This window comes from Sparus aurata, chromosome 9 (assembly GCF_900880675.1).
Source record: "Sparus aurata chromosome 9, fSpaAur1.1, whole genome shotgun sequence".
Taxonomy (NCBI): Eukaryota; Metazoa; Chordata; class Actinopteri; order Spariformes; family Sparidae; genus Sparus; species Sparus aurata.
The window spans coordinates 11,315,788-11,335,035 of NC_044195.1; the positions used below are offsets into that span (position 1 = coordinate 11,315,788).

Below are 19,248 nucleotides of genomic sequence, written 5' to 3' on the forward strand. Positions count from 1 at the left end.
GCAGAAACACACAGACGTACATGACACATGCACCAAACTCAAGATCAACTCAGTTTTAATTCCACAGTATGAATCAAAATCTACAATATCTGTGTATCCTTTGAGTAACTCTATCAATATGAAAGCAGATTAACACTTAAACAAATAAACCGAAATGTCAGTTTTCACCAACACCTGACTGGCAATCATTATCATCGTCATCATCACTCGTACCATCACATTCACTCACGCAAGTCAGCCTAATAAATTAGAGATAATGCCTAGCATGTGAACACACAGTAGTCTATATAACACAACTGGGCAACAACATAGAATGAAAATATCACAGCCGAGAGGGAAAAGGCAGAAAACAATATGCTTCATCTTTATATCTCATTTAATAGACATTCTGTATTCTGATGTGACTTTTTGCACTGACGCTGTTTTTGTGGACTGTTTTTGTACTCTGAAACAGAAAATGTGAGATGGGAGGTTCCTTCAGTTTATGTTATCAAAGTCCCGAAAAACAGACGATCCACATTAGACCACAGGTCCCTGCCTGTAAGATTGTGTTGTCTAGAACCCACTTATAGTGTGGTTACATCAAACTCTACAGATTTACATATCTAAATAATGTGAATACAGCCAATGGTGATGAAGAGCAGTATCTTCCCAAAGTGCTTATATATGCTTGAAATTGTCTTAAATAATAAAAGATGTTGTGCTTTTTTGTCCAAACAACAATCACTTTTCTTTGTATTTTTTTGGTCTCTAAAATATTAAAAATAATGTAAATGCTTGTCACCAAAACAACATCATCAAATTTAAATTATTTTGTCCGACCAACAGTCCAAAGCTCAAAGATATTCATCAACAGTGTTCATAACACTGCAAAAAATAGCAAATTCTTAGATTTGAGAAGACGATTCTTGACATTTTTGCTTTGTATTGTTTTAGTAAATATTTGGTGTATGATAGAAACTTTAACTGGTTAAATGTCTGTTGATTAATCCACTAATTTTTCTAAGTACATGATCGTGACATCTTTCAGTTCAGAGTCCATTGCAAGGAACCTTTTGAACAGTAGACGTTCTCCAAGTGAGGTCCAGGTACCTGGTATAGTACCTCAGGGAGTCCGAGCAGGATTGTCACAACATACATCATTAAAAAAGGAGAGCTATTTTTAAAATAGATTCAATGTTACCAAGATTTTTTGTATTCTATACCTATTTTGGACAGTTTTGGTAGAAAATCTTGTTCAACAGAAGGTCAGTGGTCTAGTGTTGATCTGTTAGGGAGTCCCTTATGTGGGGCACGGTAAGTGAGCAGTTCCATTCTGAACCAGCAGGTGGGGATAAAAGCTATGGACCATTTCATCCTGCAGCCTGATCACAGCCATTAGTTCACACATGGACAAAATTAGATCGCTTCTTCAGTGACAACTGTGCTTATAACGGTATGCGTTTAAAAGAATTAAATCCTTTTTTCTATTCTAATACTTTAATTTTATTCTATAAATCCAAGTCTGAGAAAACCTATTCAAGGACAGTTTTTCAGCACTTTTCACTTTGCAATCACACAAAACACACCAGATATCACACTCAAACACTGACTTGACACAGCACATTTATGTACAGGTTTATACAATTCAAATCCAGCAAGATTTGTTCTCTGGGGTCATAAACATTGCTTGTGGCAGTGGCATTGGTTGGTTACATACTAAAAGTCACACTATACAGCTAATTTTCTTTTCTTTGTACAGAAAAATGTACAATATATACATAAATAAATATGTTAATGTCCCAGTGTTCAGAGTGAGCAGATAGACAGAACCATGTGTGATTCCACCATGGATCCGTGTCACTGGGCTTTGAAGATGTTTTATCACTAAGTTTCTTCATCTGTTTCCACTACAGAGTCAGTTTCACAAAAGTCAGACTTCCCTTTAGTTAAATTCTGTGTTGGATTTTCTTTAGTTTCTGTATCATTTGGAGCTCAATTGTCTATCTGTGAGAGCTGAGACGCGGGGCTCGTTGATACACAAGTACTTGATCTAGCAGATGTTTGTCTGCACTCACATTCTGGGTGTTTGGATACTTTAGTTTATTTCACAGTATCCAGACAGGTGACTGAACATCAGTCCTCTGACAACGTGTCACTGCGCCTCAGTTCATATATGGGATGGAGCAGCTTTATGATAGATCCCTGATGTCAGCCCAGTTCCAGTATGTCCAGTTAAAGCAGTACTGGCCTCACTGTACATAGAGGGAGGAGCAGTGGCTTTCTGCAGCCAGCAGGGGCAGCATCGAGCCACAAACCTCCTCCAGGACTCCACGGTCTTCCCTGACCAAATCCAGACTCCTGAGGTGATACCCACCACCAAGCACATGAAGTACTTGAGCATGAAGATGGCGTAGTCTGGGCCAACGCCCGAGCGCTGGCGCTCGGATGGGCAGGAGCAGGCCAAGGCTCGCTCCCAACTGGGCCGGTAGTACTGCTCATAGACCAGGCAGGCCACCACGATGGTGGCGGGGACGGTATACAGCACTGTGAAGAGCCCGATGCGGATCATTAGACGCTCCAGTTTGTCCGTCTTGGTGCCACCTTGCTTGATGATGCTCCTGATGCGGAAGAGGGAAACAAAGCCAGCGAGTAAGAAAAGTGAGCCGGTGAAGAGGTAAACCACAAGAGGTGCGAGTACAAAGCCCCTCAGATTCTCCAGGCTCTGGTTCCCCACATAGCAGATTCCGGCCACAGGGTCCCCGTCCACAGAGCTTAGAGCTAGGACAACAATGGTCTTGACGCTGGGGATGAGCCAGGCGGCGAGGTGGAAATACTGAGAGTATCCTGCGATGGCCTCACTGCCCCACTTCATTCCTGCAGCCAGAAACCAAGTGAAGGACAGCACCACCCACCAGATGGAGCTCGCCATGCCGAAGAAATAGACCAGCAAGAAGACGAGGGTGCAGAGAGCTGGGCCGGTGGTGTCGTAGAGGACATACTGCTGGTCACCACCAACACTGTTGCTGGCACCACATGCCACTCGCTCATGACCTGCCACCAGGCGGATGATATAACCCAAAGAGACGAAGAGGTAGCAGGCAGCCAGGAAGATTATGGGCCTCTCTGGGTACTTGAAGCGTTCCATGTCAATGAGGAAAGTGGCAACGGTGGTCAAGGTGGAGATGAAGCACAGCACTGACCAAAGTCCCAGCCAAAAGCTGGTGAAGGCGCGTTCATCGGCTGAGAAGTAGGGCTGGTGGCAGGGCTGGGCGCAGTTGGGTACGGGGCTTGTGTGGACCTGGCTGTACAGAGTGTGGGGCTCCCTCTTGATGGGTACCAGGGGATCCCGACACCGGCACTCCCTGTCACACTGCGGGGGGCTGGGGGGTCTGGTCCGGGGTTTAGGGGTCGGTTTAGGAAACGGTGGAGCCAGGGTGGTGGTCTCACTGCTGTTCTGGTCCATACACAGGGTTTCATCGCCCAGTTGGGGCAGCTGTTCGCAGCTCATCCTCTCGGGCCACTCAAAGCCGTACTGGCTCATCAGCGGGGAGCAGCCTCGTTTGGCCCGTTCGCACACGGAGCGGCAGGGTGGCAGCGGCTTGCGGTAGTCTGGCAGGCAGATGGGGGTGTACATGCTGCATAGGAAGAAGAGCAGGTCTGGAGAGCAGCGGATCCGGACCAGGGGCCAGAACTGGTGCACCTCGAGCCCCACTTCCTCCTGGGTGTCATGGTTGAACTGATTGGGCATGTAGGTCAGGTTGTAGCCGATTCCCCTGCACATGGGCACAGTTATGGGCTCACAGACCAGATCCTTGGAGGCTCCAAACGTCAGACCAGCATACCGGAACAGCAGCAACAGAAGCAGCATGAGGGGCCACGGGAACACCGGGCTGCTTGGCACTTGCCTCACCATGGATGCCATATAGAACATAAGTATTAAATTGTTTTAGAAAGATTAGTTTAGAGTCAATAAAACAAGGAATTAAAAACAAATAAACTTCTTTTTATTTAGAAGTCTATCCCGGATACCTGGGGGGGAAAAAAACTTCCTCTGCTGAATAGATCAGATCAAGAGGTTCATTCTGCTCCAAGAGAGGGAAAAAGTGCACCTTTCTTAATGATTAAAACAAAACAGGCTGAACTCTTGACAGTAAATCCAGTTAGTCCGACAAGTGGCACAGTGCGCCAGGAGAGCCTCTGCTGTCAATCATTCACCAGCGCTCCCGCGAGCAGCACGGAGAAAGTTCATCTCCGGTGGTCACGTTCCAATAAATTTAACGACCCTGTAACATTTTTACCAGCCCTGTTCGCTCCTGGCAGGTCACACACGCCAGGAAAAAGTCGCATCATGAGATTCCCGGTCGGTGAAAGAGCGCAAAAGCCGTCAAGAAAACACAAAAAATCAACATTCAACAAAATTCAACAAAACGTCTCTGCGCCCGAACTCCCGTGTGTAAAATCCACTTGACGTCTGCTCTCCGTGTTTATTCCGTCAGTCACATAGAAAAACAAACTAACAAACAAAAAAAACATAAATTATAAAAGCTTTCAGACACACTCAGCTCTTTCTTTTTCAAAGTTTTACAGGTGTCACATCTGCTGCCTCCGCGGGAAAAACTGAAATGAAACGGTGATAATCCGAGCAGCTCCCCGGAGTGAGAACGTATTCCGTGTTGTGACGCGGAGCAGTGCGGGGCTGCAGCCTCCACTGAGCCTCAGGACGGAGTAAAGTCCGCCGAGCCTGCAGCACCTCCTCATCACACACACGGCCGCGTTCACGGCCTGTCGGAAATGTCATAATCGACGTAAGAGATTACCAGCTAAGTATATATATTTAAAAAAAATAATAATAATCATCCTCAAACCAGCACAAATCAACAGTTCTGAGGTGAAACATGAGAGATTATAATATATGATAACGTGTTATTTTTTCCCCCACATTTTGATTTATGAATTATACCTTCATCATGCTTTGTGAGGAAAAACAAAATACACAAATGCTACAATTATAGACATAATGGCACGAAAAAGAAAAGTGCAATGAAATTTGGAAACTAAAACAGTTATAATCTAAATCAGTTTAAATAGTAGTCAAGAATGATAGTTTAATTGTGTCAGTGATGACCCAAATTACCCACCACTGTGATTTATGTACTTCAAGCAACCTTGTAATTTGCAGGATGGTAATTTTCTTTTGTGTTTTAAGGTACAATTTTGAAGGACTTGTATGTGAGTAGGTTTCATGTTTCGATGTAATGTTATGCTATAGGCATATTGAACGTTTTTCTTCATAGGCTACATAACTTTAATAGTCAATTATCAAACTTTTTGCAGCTGATTTTCTCCCTTTTGACTAACTGGTTGATCAACCATTTGTGATAACTACTTTTTAAATGTACAGTGTATAGTCATAGTATATATAAGCCTAAAGGCAGCCTCAGCAAAACCACTTTTGACAAGTTACGTTTTCTCCATCTTCCACCATCTGCACCTGAACGCATCAGTGAGTTGTAGGCTATTTTATGACTTCCTGCATTAGGAGGTAGGAGTTTTCCAAGAGAGCTTGAAGGTATCAGATGATGGATGAAGTCTCCCCACCCACTGACACCCCGACCACCGACCACACACCCACACACACACAGTAACAGGTACATTCTGTGACTTTTGAAATTATCCACTTTATTGTTAAAATCTGCAGGAGTTCAACCTGTTGTTTATGATTTTTTTTTTTTTTCATTTGATGAACGTTCTTGGCTCACTGCTTTTTTCCCCTCTAATTTATCATCCAATATATCCATTTTACACCCTTTGTTAATCTCAAACAGCCAAATATATTTGCAGTCCTTCTGTGTTCAGTACAAAATCATTTGTTTCCCCTTAAGGACCAACTTAGTGTTAAATGTATACTGTGTGTTTGTTCACAAAGCCTGTCCTTGACTTTTGGCCAAACACTAATCTCAGTTTGTCATTAACATCAGCCGACACTGTGTTTGTCATTTCCCGTTGGCTCTGCTTACATGACAACAGGACCTGATGGACAGACACCTTTAATAACACACACACACCAGACATTGATCTGTATGCAATCATAGCAGGCTTGTATTCTTACTCTGTTGTTCAAGTCAGTGTAACATCACAGAGCTGAGTGTTGAATCAAAATTATAATGAAAAAAAAAATCTGTGGCACTTGATAACTGATCTAATGACTCTGCTCTGTCAACAGACACACACACACACATACAGAGAGCCATATCCCACGTTGGACAAAGGTCACAACACTCTCCTGGGGACAAAGGTCTCAGAGGGAGTGTTTGTGTGTGTGCTCAGTGTATCAGCCAAGACAAATCCTTCTCAGCCTGATTTACCTTCCCTAAGGTTACTTTGATAAAGGAAAGCAAGCGGCGAGGAGTTCATGTGCAAAGCCTGGAGGAGATCAATCTATCCTGTGCACACACACACACACACACACACACACACACACACACACACACACACACACACACACAGTGACTTAAGTGAGAGCACATGCATCAGTTGCTGATCAGATAACCACGGGACAAATACACAAACACACACACACCCACATACACACACCCACACACACTTGTACCTCCATACCTATACTGTTTCCTTTTCCTACTCATTTTAACCCTTAACCCTAAAACCAGCTCTTAATCCCCAGACAGCCACTGGAGGAAAATCAGAACCCCAGATAAACATCCTAATATAAAAACAATGAATCACACTCGCATCATAGTCTAAAACTCAGACTGGTCCTCATGAAGATAGAAGTACAAGACCACACACAAGGTGTGGGGCAAAAAGTAGAAACTCATTTGTATCAAAGATGAATCTACTTTGTTAGAAATTAACTACTTATGACCAAACAATTAAAGGGACAGTTTACCCCAAAAGGAACATTTAGTCATGATCTACTAACCCCTTTCAGGATGGAAAGTCAGGTGAAGTTTGGTACTCCCCAAAACATTTCTGGAGCTTCACAGCAAAACAGGATCTTTGCAGCATTCTCCTGAACAACAGCAGCAGATGGGGACTTGTTCTTTACAATGTTAAAAAAACCTTGTGAATAAACACAAGATGGGTTTTATACAGCTCGTTCAGCGTGTTCCAAGTCTCTGGAAGCCCCGAGATCCCACATTGATTTGAGAGACTTTATTTACACCCTTTTTAAGCCAAAGTCTTCACTGTAGCTGCATTAGTGTGCACCTCGTCTGAAGTGGGTGAACAAGCTCAACCATGTGTCGGTGTAAATAATGTAACTGAGCTTCTGGAGTATCGTTTATGCTGGATGAGCTGTGTGGAGTCATTTTATGTTTTGTTTTTGGTTGTTCTATATGCGTGCCCATCTACTGAGTAAATAATTACTGACTCATCATTTTTGGGTGAACTGTTCATTTAAGGACAAAAGTGCCAAACTAAATATATTTGAAGCTGTCACCACCTTGTCAGAGGTATAAAGGACCGACAGGGAGTGTCCAGGAGGAGGACTCCAGATAGGGTCAGCCAATACTCAGAAGGGATTGGGCTAAAGCTCTTAATTTCTAAATGTTCTGGAGGGATTTTTGTAACCGAGCCTTGTGATCAAATTCATGGAAAAATTTGACAACCTGCTGGAAAATTCGGGAGCTTAAACAGGGTCAGAGTAGGTTGAGAAGCCCTGCTTTTAAAGTGTCAGAGTAATTCATCAATTAAGCCCTGTCTTGTCTCTGGCTAAATGACCACATCCTTGAGCAAATACACATCAGTTGTCTCAAGCATTTCATTCGAGAGTTGACGGTGAGACAGAGAGGGAACATGGGGAGACAAATCCATGTCTGTTAGCGCCCACACATGACTTTCTGTTGACTTGATGTAATCTTGCTTGCCTTTTAAACCTCCCTTTGTGTTCAGCCCGAACACACCTTCAGGCTGTCTACTTGCAAATGATGTAAACGTTACTACGGAACATTTTTCAAAAGCACACTGATTGTGTTTTATCGCCCTCCCAGGCAGCCACGTTCATGTCAGCGCTGCATGGAAATCAACGTGCAGAGACATGGAGCCTGTGAACCTCCAGTGAGGTGATCCGTCACTGTGAACAAACATCACGTGGGTTTTTTTTTTGTTGGTAGAGTTGCGTTGCTGTTGTGTTGTTCAGACTTTTTTTTTCTTTTCTTTTACATCAATCTGTGTTTGCGTCTGGCTCCATTAAGACTCAGCAAGTTAATGTAAAGCAGAGGTGTTGCGGTGGTGATATGTGAGAGGATGCTGACTTAGATGCATTGAAAATACATAAAGCTGCTTTGAACAGACTTTACTGGCATTATTCTGAAATCAATCAAAAGGTTTCAGTAGAGTATAAATAGACTATAAGTTTGGTTCATACATTATACAAGGCAGCCATGCAAATAACTATCATTACATTTGCATGAAAAAAAGATCAAACTTTAAAGATACACTCTGTATCCCATGTATCAGCCAGAGGAACAAGAACCCCGTCGTATCAAGACGAACAGTGTGTGGCATGTCTTTGGATCTGTCTGATCTTCACAGCAGAGACAGGATAACATATAAGTAAGACAGTGTTTAACTTTTGCAAGAAAAATGTAACACACCCTCCACATCAAAAAGAACATTAGAAAAATACTCTTGATCAAGTCAATACGCTCAGGGGGTTTACCAGATATTACATATTGCCGCCTGTGGCCGCTGCTATGTTTTTTGTCTCTGGACAAAACAATCTCACATCAAGGGCCATTTAGTCACTGTTCCATAGAGCTGCCAGTGATATCACAGGGTCATTCATTTGGAGTCACGTATCTGTCCATTTGACAGATGTAACTCTCTCTCTTTGAGTTGTTTTTGGTCTCTTCTAAGTCCTGATGGAAAAACCAGGGTCTTAACCTGCTAAATGCTCCACAATGTTCACGAGCTAGTTGCTGTCTGTTGTTTTGTGCTATGCAAGTGATGTACAATGTGTTTTGGGAGATTTTTGAATGAAAATGTTGCTGAGAGTGATGCGAGTAAGCTAAAACAGTGGATTTGTGGGTCAGAGCTGAAAGTCTCTGTAAAGCTCCATAAGGCAGATTAGGGCGGAATTTATTTTGAGCAAACGCTTTCATATTGTTTTACATTGTCATTTGATACATTGCTACTGGAAAAATATAAGGACACTTGAAGACCGCTCATCCATGTTGTTGAAGCTCGACTCCAAATTGAATTGTTTTGCTTCAACGGTGAAATTCGACATCCACTGCCTCAGACTGAAACATATGCACGTGTCATTTAATCAATACATTTGGACAAACAAAGAGCAGCATTTGAAGAGACACTGCTCACATATCTTAGAACATGAATCAGTATTCTGGATGCCACTGCTCCATTATATATTTACAGAGAAAAAACTTTTTGTGTCAATATTAATTTCCAGAATATCTTGTGTATTGTCACTCTTTTAATAAATCAATGGGAGACATGGAAGCAGTATGAACTTTAGGTTTTGGGACCTGATTTTGATTTGTTTTTCATCTTTTTTCCAACAGGTATATTAGTTTTCATCAGATTTTAGTAATTAGATAGTTGTCAGTGTTTTTTTTTTCTAATATGCACTTACAGTAAATATGAACGTGTGCCCTTCAGTCTTTTACAAACAACATCTGGTCCTCTGTGGTTTCATTTCTCCTCCCCGCAGGCTCATACAGGTGTCTGCACAAACCTCTGTCCTGCTGTGTACACACACACACATATATATATGTATATATATATATATATATATATATATATATATATATATATATATATATATATAAATAACACACTGTAGTTGGCAGTGTACTTTGAAACAGCAATTAGACAATGTAGGGACCTGGGTCTTCAACAGGGGTCCACGACCTCTGATGGGTCCCTGGAGTTACTGACAAATAATCGTTGAGTAACACATACAATATGTGGCCACTAAATGCGCCTAACATTAGCCCTGCCATTACTGCTGCGACCCGTGTATAAGTGGCACTAATCAGCCACCCTTCACGTTATTGCAGGTCCAGTTCAATCTGCAATAGAATTTCATATGATAGCTGTAGTAGTGGGTCCTTGCTCCATCTGTCCATCACCTAAGGGGTCTTTGTCCTGTAACAATGTTGACGACTCCTGACTTTTTGGAGAACATATAATTAAACAGAAAAATGAACAACTAAAACATGAAATTATATGATTTTCTAATTACATACTCAGAAATGTGTACAGAGTTTGGTTGGCAGCAGGTCAAGTCAGTCCTGGCAGTCCTGAAAACTTCATTCTCTCTGGTTTTTGCAGGCTTCAGTGACTTCCCCTGATTGGACTGTGTTTAAGACTGGTGAGGAAGTTGCTTTATGCTTAATTGCAATCGTTAAAAAACACATTTTAAAAAGGATTTGAGTAGGAAAAAAAACAGTGGCTCTACCCTTTAACACTGACAAGAGCACACAGACAATCTGCTCGGCTCAAACCTGCTGAAAGCTCAGACATGGCCAAACGAGCCCCTGAACAACCAGGTCACTGGGAACACTGGGGCCCTGCCAGCTTTTGTGAAGCAGCTCACTAAATGTCAGTGGGGGCACTTTGTGTGTGTGTGTGTGTGTGTGTGTGTGTGTGTGTGTGTGTGTGTGTGTGTGTGTGTGTGTGTGTGTGTGTGTGTGTGTGTGTGTGTCAAAGCCATACACCCTCCTCTCATGTTGGGAGAGCAGAGGCCCGGTCCTTCACTCCTCTGTGACCGTTGTCCACCTCCTCCTCCGCCTGTCTTTTTCTTTCCTCCGTCCTCTTTTTCTCCTTAAACTGTCTTTTGTTTTCATTTTCATTGGCATTTCTGCTCCGTCGTTGTTCAGGTCCTAAATGAGTCTTGACTGGCCCGCAGGCCATTGGAGAAGCACAAAGGACTTCGTTCTACTCGCTACAGTTGATCCATTGTGGCCGTGCCACAATGCACTAATTGGCGATGACAATTAAGCGCGGTCGACACTCAGCTTCAATTTACCCGCTGCTCAACATACATCACAGGCAAATGATTCAGCCTCTGAGCCGCTTGCTCTCTCACACAATATGCATATTCGCTCAGGCAGGTTTACATGCACTCTTTATTCTTACCAATCTGCTTTTTCTCTGCTCGGTTTGAGGTTGAGCTCACAACCTGTCAAGCGTCCACAAACTGACACGTTATCACTTGTCACTTCAGCAAACTCTGAACTCATTTGGGAGCTCATTCTCAACCTTGGAACAAGTAGCTGACGAAACAGTCGCACCACAAGGCCCACTCAGTGGCTGTTCTGGAGCTCTTGATCTCATCACACAGCCTTCCTAAGGAGACAGTTGTCCTGAAACTGAAGAGGAATGGACATGTTGAAAACTTCCATTTGAATTATCCAACTTAAAAGTACACATTTTTCAGAAATAAATCTCCTTTCCTCTCCTCCATTATAGATAACTTGTGTTCGTCAGTCAGGTGGAGGTCTTCATTGGATGACTCAGTTCCTTCGAAGTAAGATCTGACCCAGTCACCGAGGTCTGGTGGGGCCTCTGGAGAACAATGTGTTCTCTGAGGCAGACTTGGAGGAGAGTGAACTGAAGAGAGATGTCACGTTTGGCTGCTGGTTTACAGGTGGAGGATCACGCTGCTGCCGCTGTTGGTCTTTTTCTTTCTATTTGGGTTTTTTCATTTTAACTGCATTTTAGATTGGGTCTAATTTGGACAAGGTATGACTGTGCTTGGATCCCTTTCTGTAAAGAGATTTATGCACCTGGAGTTCTGGGTGGTCTTCCACTGGTTTGGATCAGATAGGGTCCAATGGAGCTCTACAGTCAGATTCTGAGGATGAGCCTCAAACTACAGAGCTTTAAATCAGCGCCGCTTGATATCATTACAAAACCCATAAACCCGCTGATGAACACATGTGGGGTTTAAAAATCAACAGGACAGTATGTAAGGAAGTCCTTCTGCACACTTCGGTGCGTAAATGAGCTTTTCAGTCATAAGTGGCAACAACGTGGATGCTGCGAAAGACTTTTGCAAAAAAAATTTGAGCATTAAAACATGTTTTCTTATATATATATATATATATATATATATATATATATATATATATATATATATATATATATATATATATATATATATATATATATATATATATTTATGTATATATATATATATATATATATATACATATATATATTATGAAGCGAATTTGTCCCAGACTTGTTAATTCACCAGTACATTTCCTAAAACTAACAAAATAGTGTTTATCCTGACTTGTCATCAGGGTAAATCATAATAAATAACTTCTCTAAGTAACCTGGGTCACTCTACCTGATCAGCAGCTGACAGTTACAACGTAATACAATATGAAAAAAATTACATGTTGTCAAACAAATGATATGCAATGCATGACCTACAAAAGTTTATACGATCAAACTAACAATTACGTTCACCCACCATGATTCTGTTTATTAAAGTCAAAGTGTGCAGGTCCTGTTGTCTGACTTGAGACAATCATGTCAAGCTATTTAGCTCGATTTTTTTTTTTCTCTAAATAATTTGGGCAATTGAGGTTGCTGGAAAAAAGTTCATAACCAGTAATGTCCCACGACTCACGAAGTCCAGCAAGTCAGAAAAAAAACATCAGTGAAGTAATAACACTACTTCATGGGACTTCTAACATGCCTGTGCCTCATTGGTGGTGTGATTTTGAATTTTTTTGAATTTTTTAATTTCATTAGCTGACAAACACTGACTTCTTATGCTGTTCTGTCACAGAGAACAACATGTAGTTTTATAGTGGAAAAATAAAAAGTTACAAACATTTATTGAAACGTAACCACTTGTCAATCTGTACACTTCTGTTTGTAGCTAGCACCGGTAGCTCAACAATGCAAGCCAACAGTATGTGTGTATTATAACTTGATCCCCAGTCAAATAACATGAACATTTTCTCGACACAAGACTCAAACACTTTCACTATTAAGAATTAAGTCTTTATTGGCATCAGTGGCTAGCGGACAAATCTGAACAAAACCAGACAGGAGGAAGGGCTGATTAAATCAAAAAGTCAACTTCCTGTACTTGCATAAAAGTTTGGCTGCGATGAAAATAAACAATGACAAACAGAAAATAATAATTTAAAAAGTGCAAAAAAGGAGAGAAGAGCTTCAGTCCAGTTACTGTTTAAATACTGTACAATATATTCTTCTCCAAACACGTCAAGTAAAAATATACTGCTATGATCATAATGTGCCTGCAACATAAAGCATATTTTCCAAACACACTCCTGCTCTGATAGGACGACCTGTAAACGTCCTGACAACACTGACGCTATGTTCAGTGAGGAGATTTCATGTTAACATTTAAAGAGTTGTCAAAACCTGGTGTTTTCAGCACAGACATCACACATAACACATTCTTCAATGTGTTCATATTTTTGCTTCCAAATCTACATTGAAATGAAAAAAGGCAAACATATAGGAAAGTTAGGAAAAAAAAAAAGATCAACTTAACACAAAGCTGCACTTTGTATGGATGAACAGACGAACCCGCTGCATGAACCGATGAAGAAATGAACACAAGTTTTAAAGTGATGGGATGCTCAGGTCTACGAGTCGGCTACTGTGGCTACGCTGAGGCGGAGGACGGAGCCCAGCAGGTGACAGGGGTCAGTTTGTTGTCGTCTCGCTTTGTTTTTTTGTTCTCTGTGCATCAGTTATAAGAATAAGCAGCAGCATGTACCTTTAGGAATTATTTGTCCAAAAAGATTTCGTAGAACACGTTTAGTTTGGTACACACTGTGAACCAATTGATTACTGAAAAATGTGCCAAAAACATCTGTAAGCATTTATTAAGTGCATTAGATAAATCGCATGTTATACCTAGAAAACTTCTGTAATACTGCTTGAAAAAAAAAAAAAAAAGGGGTTGAATAGTGTCTAAGAAACATAGGCTTTAACAACGGGACAGGTTGATCTAGGTTATGTAATGCAATTCATTTGGAGGTGAAACTGAAAACATGCAGATAAACAGATTCAGATTTTGTTCGATAAACAACATTTAACATACCTTAAACACATTTTACAGGGTATTATTTCGCACAATAAATATAGAAATCTTTGATCAGAGAACTACCTGAAACCCGGTACTTTGACAGGACCCGTCATGTCGGAGCCATTTTGTTCCATAAAGCTCAGAGCTCGGGCGGGATTGAGGTTTGTAATTTTTTTCCTCTGACTACGTTGATCCTCTGGGTCGCGTGTGTCGCAGGTCTGAACATACATCGCGTTGAATGTTTTGACTGATGATGCCATAGTGGTTTGAGTCACGATCTCAGTGGTAATGGTAGTTTTTACATTTCATTTTCACTGAAAAGAAATATTAAAATGACGACGATGTGATTTTTTTCCCTCTGGCGTATCTACCAATCAAGCATGTTCGTTTACATCTGGAGACTTTGATTCCGAGGCCAGGTCATCTCAGCAGCACCACAGTACTTCAGTTATCATGGTATGAGTTGTGACAACATTTCCTTTCAGGAAAAAGAAATAAAAAATGCAGCTCTCGTCATTTGGAATACGCACTAGCTCATTTTGTGATTATGATACATTTCAATTTGTTGTTCAGTCCTATTTGGCAGCACCAGTCTGTCGCAGCCGGGTTTATATCAAAAATACTTCACAAACTTGTCAGTACTTTTTTTTTTTATGCAGCAGGCACAATCAGTCAACAATAACTTAAACATTTCATCTTTAACACACGGCACATGGAACATAAGAAAAACAAAAAAAACAACTGTAATCAGCTGACATCAGTGCATTTTCCCTTTATATTTTAATCTACACTTGCTTATCTAGTTTTAGTCTACAGTGTCCTACAAGCTTCATAAACATGGACAACTGTCAGTCTGACCTGTGATCTTCACAAAAATACATATTCAAGAATAAACCCGTAAACTGCTGTTTGTCAGCCAGCTGCTGATTACAGCGTCTCAATCGCACATGGATTCCCTTCAGAGTTAACATGTTCATATGGCTCAAACAAGCTGGAAAAACAAAGAGGAGGATAAAGAGCGGACAGATGAGTGAAGAATTAACACTGAAATCAATCCCGGCCGTACCGAGACTTTCTCTGATAAGAAAACGAGTAGCGTGAAGGAACAGCAGCTACTTTCTATCCTTATTATTACAAGTTCTGGTATGCTGAGCTTTAAAGCTGCAATACATGACTTTACTATGATGCCCAAAAATCCCAATTTTCTCAAAACTTCTTATTTATTGATATATGTATCATGTTGTTTGTAGAAAGCACAAAAAACCTGTATCTAACTATAAAAAATGCACTGCGTAGGATTTGCGTCATTGGGTTGTTACGGATATTTACCAAAAACCTTTCACAAAACCAAAAAACCAAAAACATTTACGGATGCTGAAACACAAATGTGTGATTGCAGCTAATTAATCAGCCGACGGGACTTTTATTTTCCCACATTTCTGTAAAAAAAAAATGGCCTTGAAACAGGATGGAAACGCAGCTGCTGCAGCGGTGTTAAGACGATGTAAACTGAAGAGCTTCCAGACCTTTACACATGAAAGCAGTGGGCTAATAAAGGCCATCTAGGTATGCATAGAGATACTAAACGCTAAAGCTGCTATCACGTTTCGATAAGATTCCGCATGGATAAAGCACAACAGGAAGTGGAAACGCAGAGGGGGATAGGAGGGGAAAGGCAACAATGAAATACTGAGAGTGATGAGGGGAGGAGATGTGCTCAGACGGACGGACACAGAGTCCCTTTTAAATCAAACAAACGCTGATCGAAAGTGTGAAATCTGTCAGTTAACTAAAGGTGAATGACATAAAGGACAGACAGAAAGGATGGAGGGATTCTATATTTCAGTATCATTTACATATCACTGCTATCATTAATTATTATTATTATCATTATTATTTGGTACAATCCAATCTAATGGCTCCAGTCACATCCCAAGTGAAGCCCAAATGTAATCAGTTACCTACACATCACCATTAAGTATTTCTATTTCCTTCTTGACAACGACAGCAGCTGCGGTCAGTCTAGATTTTGTCGGTTACTTTAGATTTCAGTGGCGACGTGTTGAGGTTTGAGAGAAATGATCAAGACATCCAGAGGACATTTTTTTGAAACCTCACTTTGTCCCAAACTACTTACACCTGTGAATATACGCTGTGATCAAGCTACCAGAGTGTTGCTGCAGTTTATAGTTTATAGTCTGAATCTGTAATGTTGTTTAAAGAAGGCTAATGTCACATTTCTGTAATGATGAGCACTAGATGATTATGTTACACTGGCTTCATCTAACGAATATATTCATTCCCTCCATAGATATATTAATCAATAGTAGTTAAAAAAATGCCTTTCATAGTTTCACAGATATTACGCTTATTGTATTTTAAAATCTGAATATTCTCACATTAAAAGGAGCAGAAGTTTAATGTTTAAGCTTGAAGAGTGGCTTCGAACGGTGACCCAATTATCAAAACAGTTGTTGAAGAATTTTCTAAAAATCAATGAATCAACTTTCTACTGTTTGCCTCAATGATCTCTGTGATAAAAGGAGATCTTACCTTTAATCTACAGGACTCGTTTCACCAGCACCCGTGGGTCTGCTGGAGCTCACACCAGAGCTGGACATGCATTCTTGGATTTGTCAAAGAACTGTGTTAAGTCATATTATTGAAATATATCAGTATGTCTAGCGGACTGTGCTGCAGGAGAGGTCAGAGAAGTTTTTATGGATGTTGTGATACTTTGTTTCCCACCATGACAGCTAGTTAAAACATAGGTTCACAGCTTGACTAGTCCGTTTCTGCTCATAATGTTTGATAGACAGTCCAACGCCTCAAGACAAAGCAGCAAATCTTCTCACATTTGAGAAGCTGGAACCAAAAAATGTTTCCCTTTTTTCGATGAATGATTAATCAAGTTCTAAACTTGTTAATACATTTTCTATCCATTGACTAATGACTAAACTTGAGCATAACAAGTGGATGTTGTTGGTTAGAGTAAACCACAAAACGTTTCAAGTATTAATTGAATTTCTCGAGTCGATCAGTTGTGATTTTACACACTTTTATCCCCTGGAATAAGAAATAAGTGAAGGTGGTGATGTGGTGAATGTTATGTCTGACAACAAAATACAAGTAGTTCAGTCTGTAAAGCCTGGTGCAGCAGTTCTTCAGTTGTTTTCTCCCTGCTCCTTACAGGAGGGAAAAAAAAAGGGGGGGGGGGGGTTGTTCAGATGTGTGTGTGTTAGCAGGTACACACACGCAAACACAAACCAGCGTTGCATCACACGCTCTGAGCTAGTCCTCTGTCAGAGAATCTGTTCTAGTGTCACACACAAATCAGACACACAGGCACTTCGTCCAGCGTCACGGCCTGGCAGCACCCAGACTCTTACTGCTTTAGTGTGTGTGTGTGTGTGCGTGTGTGTGTGTGTGTGTGTGTGTGTGTGTGTGTGTGTGTGTCTCAGGTGTCTTGGAAGGGCAGGTGAAAGCACCCGGGGCTGTCATCGTCGGGTGACCAGAAGGAGGACGGCCTCTTGTGGTGGAGTTCTCGGCGGACGCAGCGAGGACATGGCTGGGCCTTCTGTCGACACTCGGTGTGGAACACGGCGCCGCAGCCGTCACACCTGCAAAGATCAACGCACGTCAGTCGATAAGTTCTTTTAGCTGTTTGAGAAAATATCAGCACAGTTTCATATACCACCCGTGTTCATTTCAAATTTCAAGAAAAAAATATTTGTTGCATTAATTTGCTTTCTTAAGAGTTAGATGACAAGAATGATATTGTCATGTCCAGCAGTTGGTTTAAAGCCACAACTTCCTAGGGTCTTGTTGTTGCAGTGACTTCGCCAGGCAAACAGCTGAGACCTGCAGGAAGTCTCAAGTAAAAGTCTGAGCGTGGACTTTTGATAGGATACCAGACCTAAATATGTCATATAAGAATTGCCTGCTGAGTTTCTGGCTTCTTCGTCATGACCTGTCATGTTAATCCCATTATGCCTCTGAACCAATCATTCACCAATCAGTGTGTGCTTATAAAAAGTATTAACATCAATCACAGAAAAATGTTAACTGGTGGACCTTAAAGCTGCTGGTAGGTGATTTCCTCACCTAGAGAGCAAGGCTAGATTCTCCTCCCTGTTTTCAGTCTTTAGTTTAAGATGGTCAGCTTCCCATTTCCTATACAGATATGAGAGTGGAGCTGATCTTATCATTAACCCTCAGTAAGCGTCAGAGTGTTTTCCTTTAATACTTCCAAAGTGTCTTTTAGGAACACGTATGTTGAAATGGAATGTACATTTCATAACAAGCTTGTTCTCACAAAATGTGTGAACTGCTCAGAGCTTCCGTAGGTTTATTTGGACTTTGACGATACTGCTTCAATGCTTTCTAAAGTTTCCACAAGCTACATGTCAAAGAGTCTGCAGCATGGGTGGACTAATCAACTACATAACAGCCTGTAAATGTAGCTTGAACTACTTCATAACTATTTTGTGGGTCTGGACATCATTCCAGTTAACTGTTGACACCTGGGAGCATGGCAACGTTGTTAAACACTACATTGATGGGTCAAGAAACATGAGTTTTCACAGTCAGACGGGTGAACAAGCAACTTATTATTATTATTAAGAGAAATAAAATGTTGACAGTCACATTATGACCCAATATCTATAACAGTTTACAGTCCTACTTCCTGCTTCCACTTTGAGCAAATGTACCAACTGTGCGCACACAGTGTTCCTGAACGATGACTGATTAGTACTGACATTGGTTTAGTTATTCTGGATGTGTGATGGTTCATTGGAACCTAAATGTTCCTCTGAATGCTTGTGTCACCATGCCATGTTATTATTACTGGCAGAAGCTACGAGCCAGACTGAAATATAGTACAGCAGATTACAAACTACAATGATCTATTAAGCGTACTCGGCTATCCACGTCGTGTCAGTTCTCATTTCCTGAGCCATCAGTGTCTGAGTAACAGAGTCCAGCTCTGCTCCAGTGAGTACAGTAGATACAGCCGTTATCAGTTAACACTTAACACTTCCTTCACAAGCCATAAAACACAACTCAACAGGCGAGGTGTGTAAGTGTGTGAGTGATAGTCCAGACTGTCTTCCTCGGCGTCTGCCTCCACAGCGGAGAGTCTACTGAGAACCAGCTCTTATCTCTCTGCTGTCTGTCACTCAGAGTCCAAGCGACGGGGA

General features: G+C 41.3%; 2 protein-coding genes across 3 annotated transcripts in view; both read right to left on the bottom strand.

The window, feature by feature from the left end:
• Positions 1 to 38: 38 nt before the first annotated feature.
• Positions 39 to 4,691, bottom strand: fzd5 (frizzled class receptor 5). Its single transcript, XM_030428638.1, has one exon. It carries the CDS (start codon positions 3,911 to 3,913, stop codon positions 2,150 to 2,152), a length of 1,764 nt encoding a protein of 587 aa, XP_030284498.1. The 5' UTR covers positions 3,914 to 4,691; the 3' UTR covers positions 39 to 2,149.
• Positions 4,692 to 12,971: 8,280 nt separating this feature from the next.
• plekhm3 (pleckstrin homology domain containing, family M, member 3) overlaps positions 12,972 to 19,248 on the bottom strand; it is a 55,967-nt gene continuing 49,690 nt past the window's right edge. For both annotated transcript variants that reach the window (XM_030428872.1, XM_030428873.1), the window contains exon 8: positions 12,972 to 17,667. In XM_030428872.1, the coding sequence (XP_030284732.1) occupies positions 17,505 to 17,667 (163 nt within the window). In that variant the 3' untranslated portion in view covers positions 12,972 to 17,504. The remainder of the gene's footprint in view (positions 17,668 to 19,248) is intronic.

Coding starts and splice junctions, on each gene's coding strand:
- fzd5 (XM_030428638.1), bottom strand. CDS start 3,913: ATGTTCTATATGGCATCCATGGTGAGGCAAGTGCCAAGCAGCCCGGTG.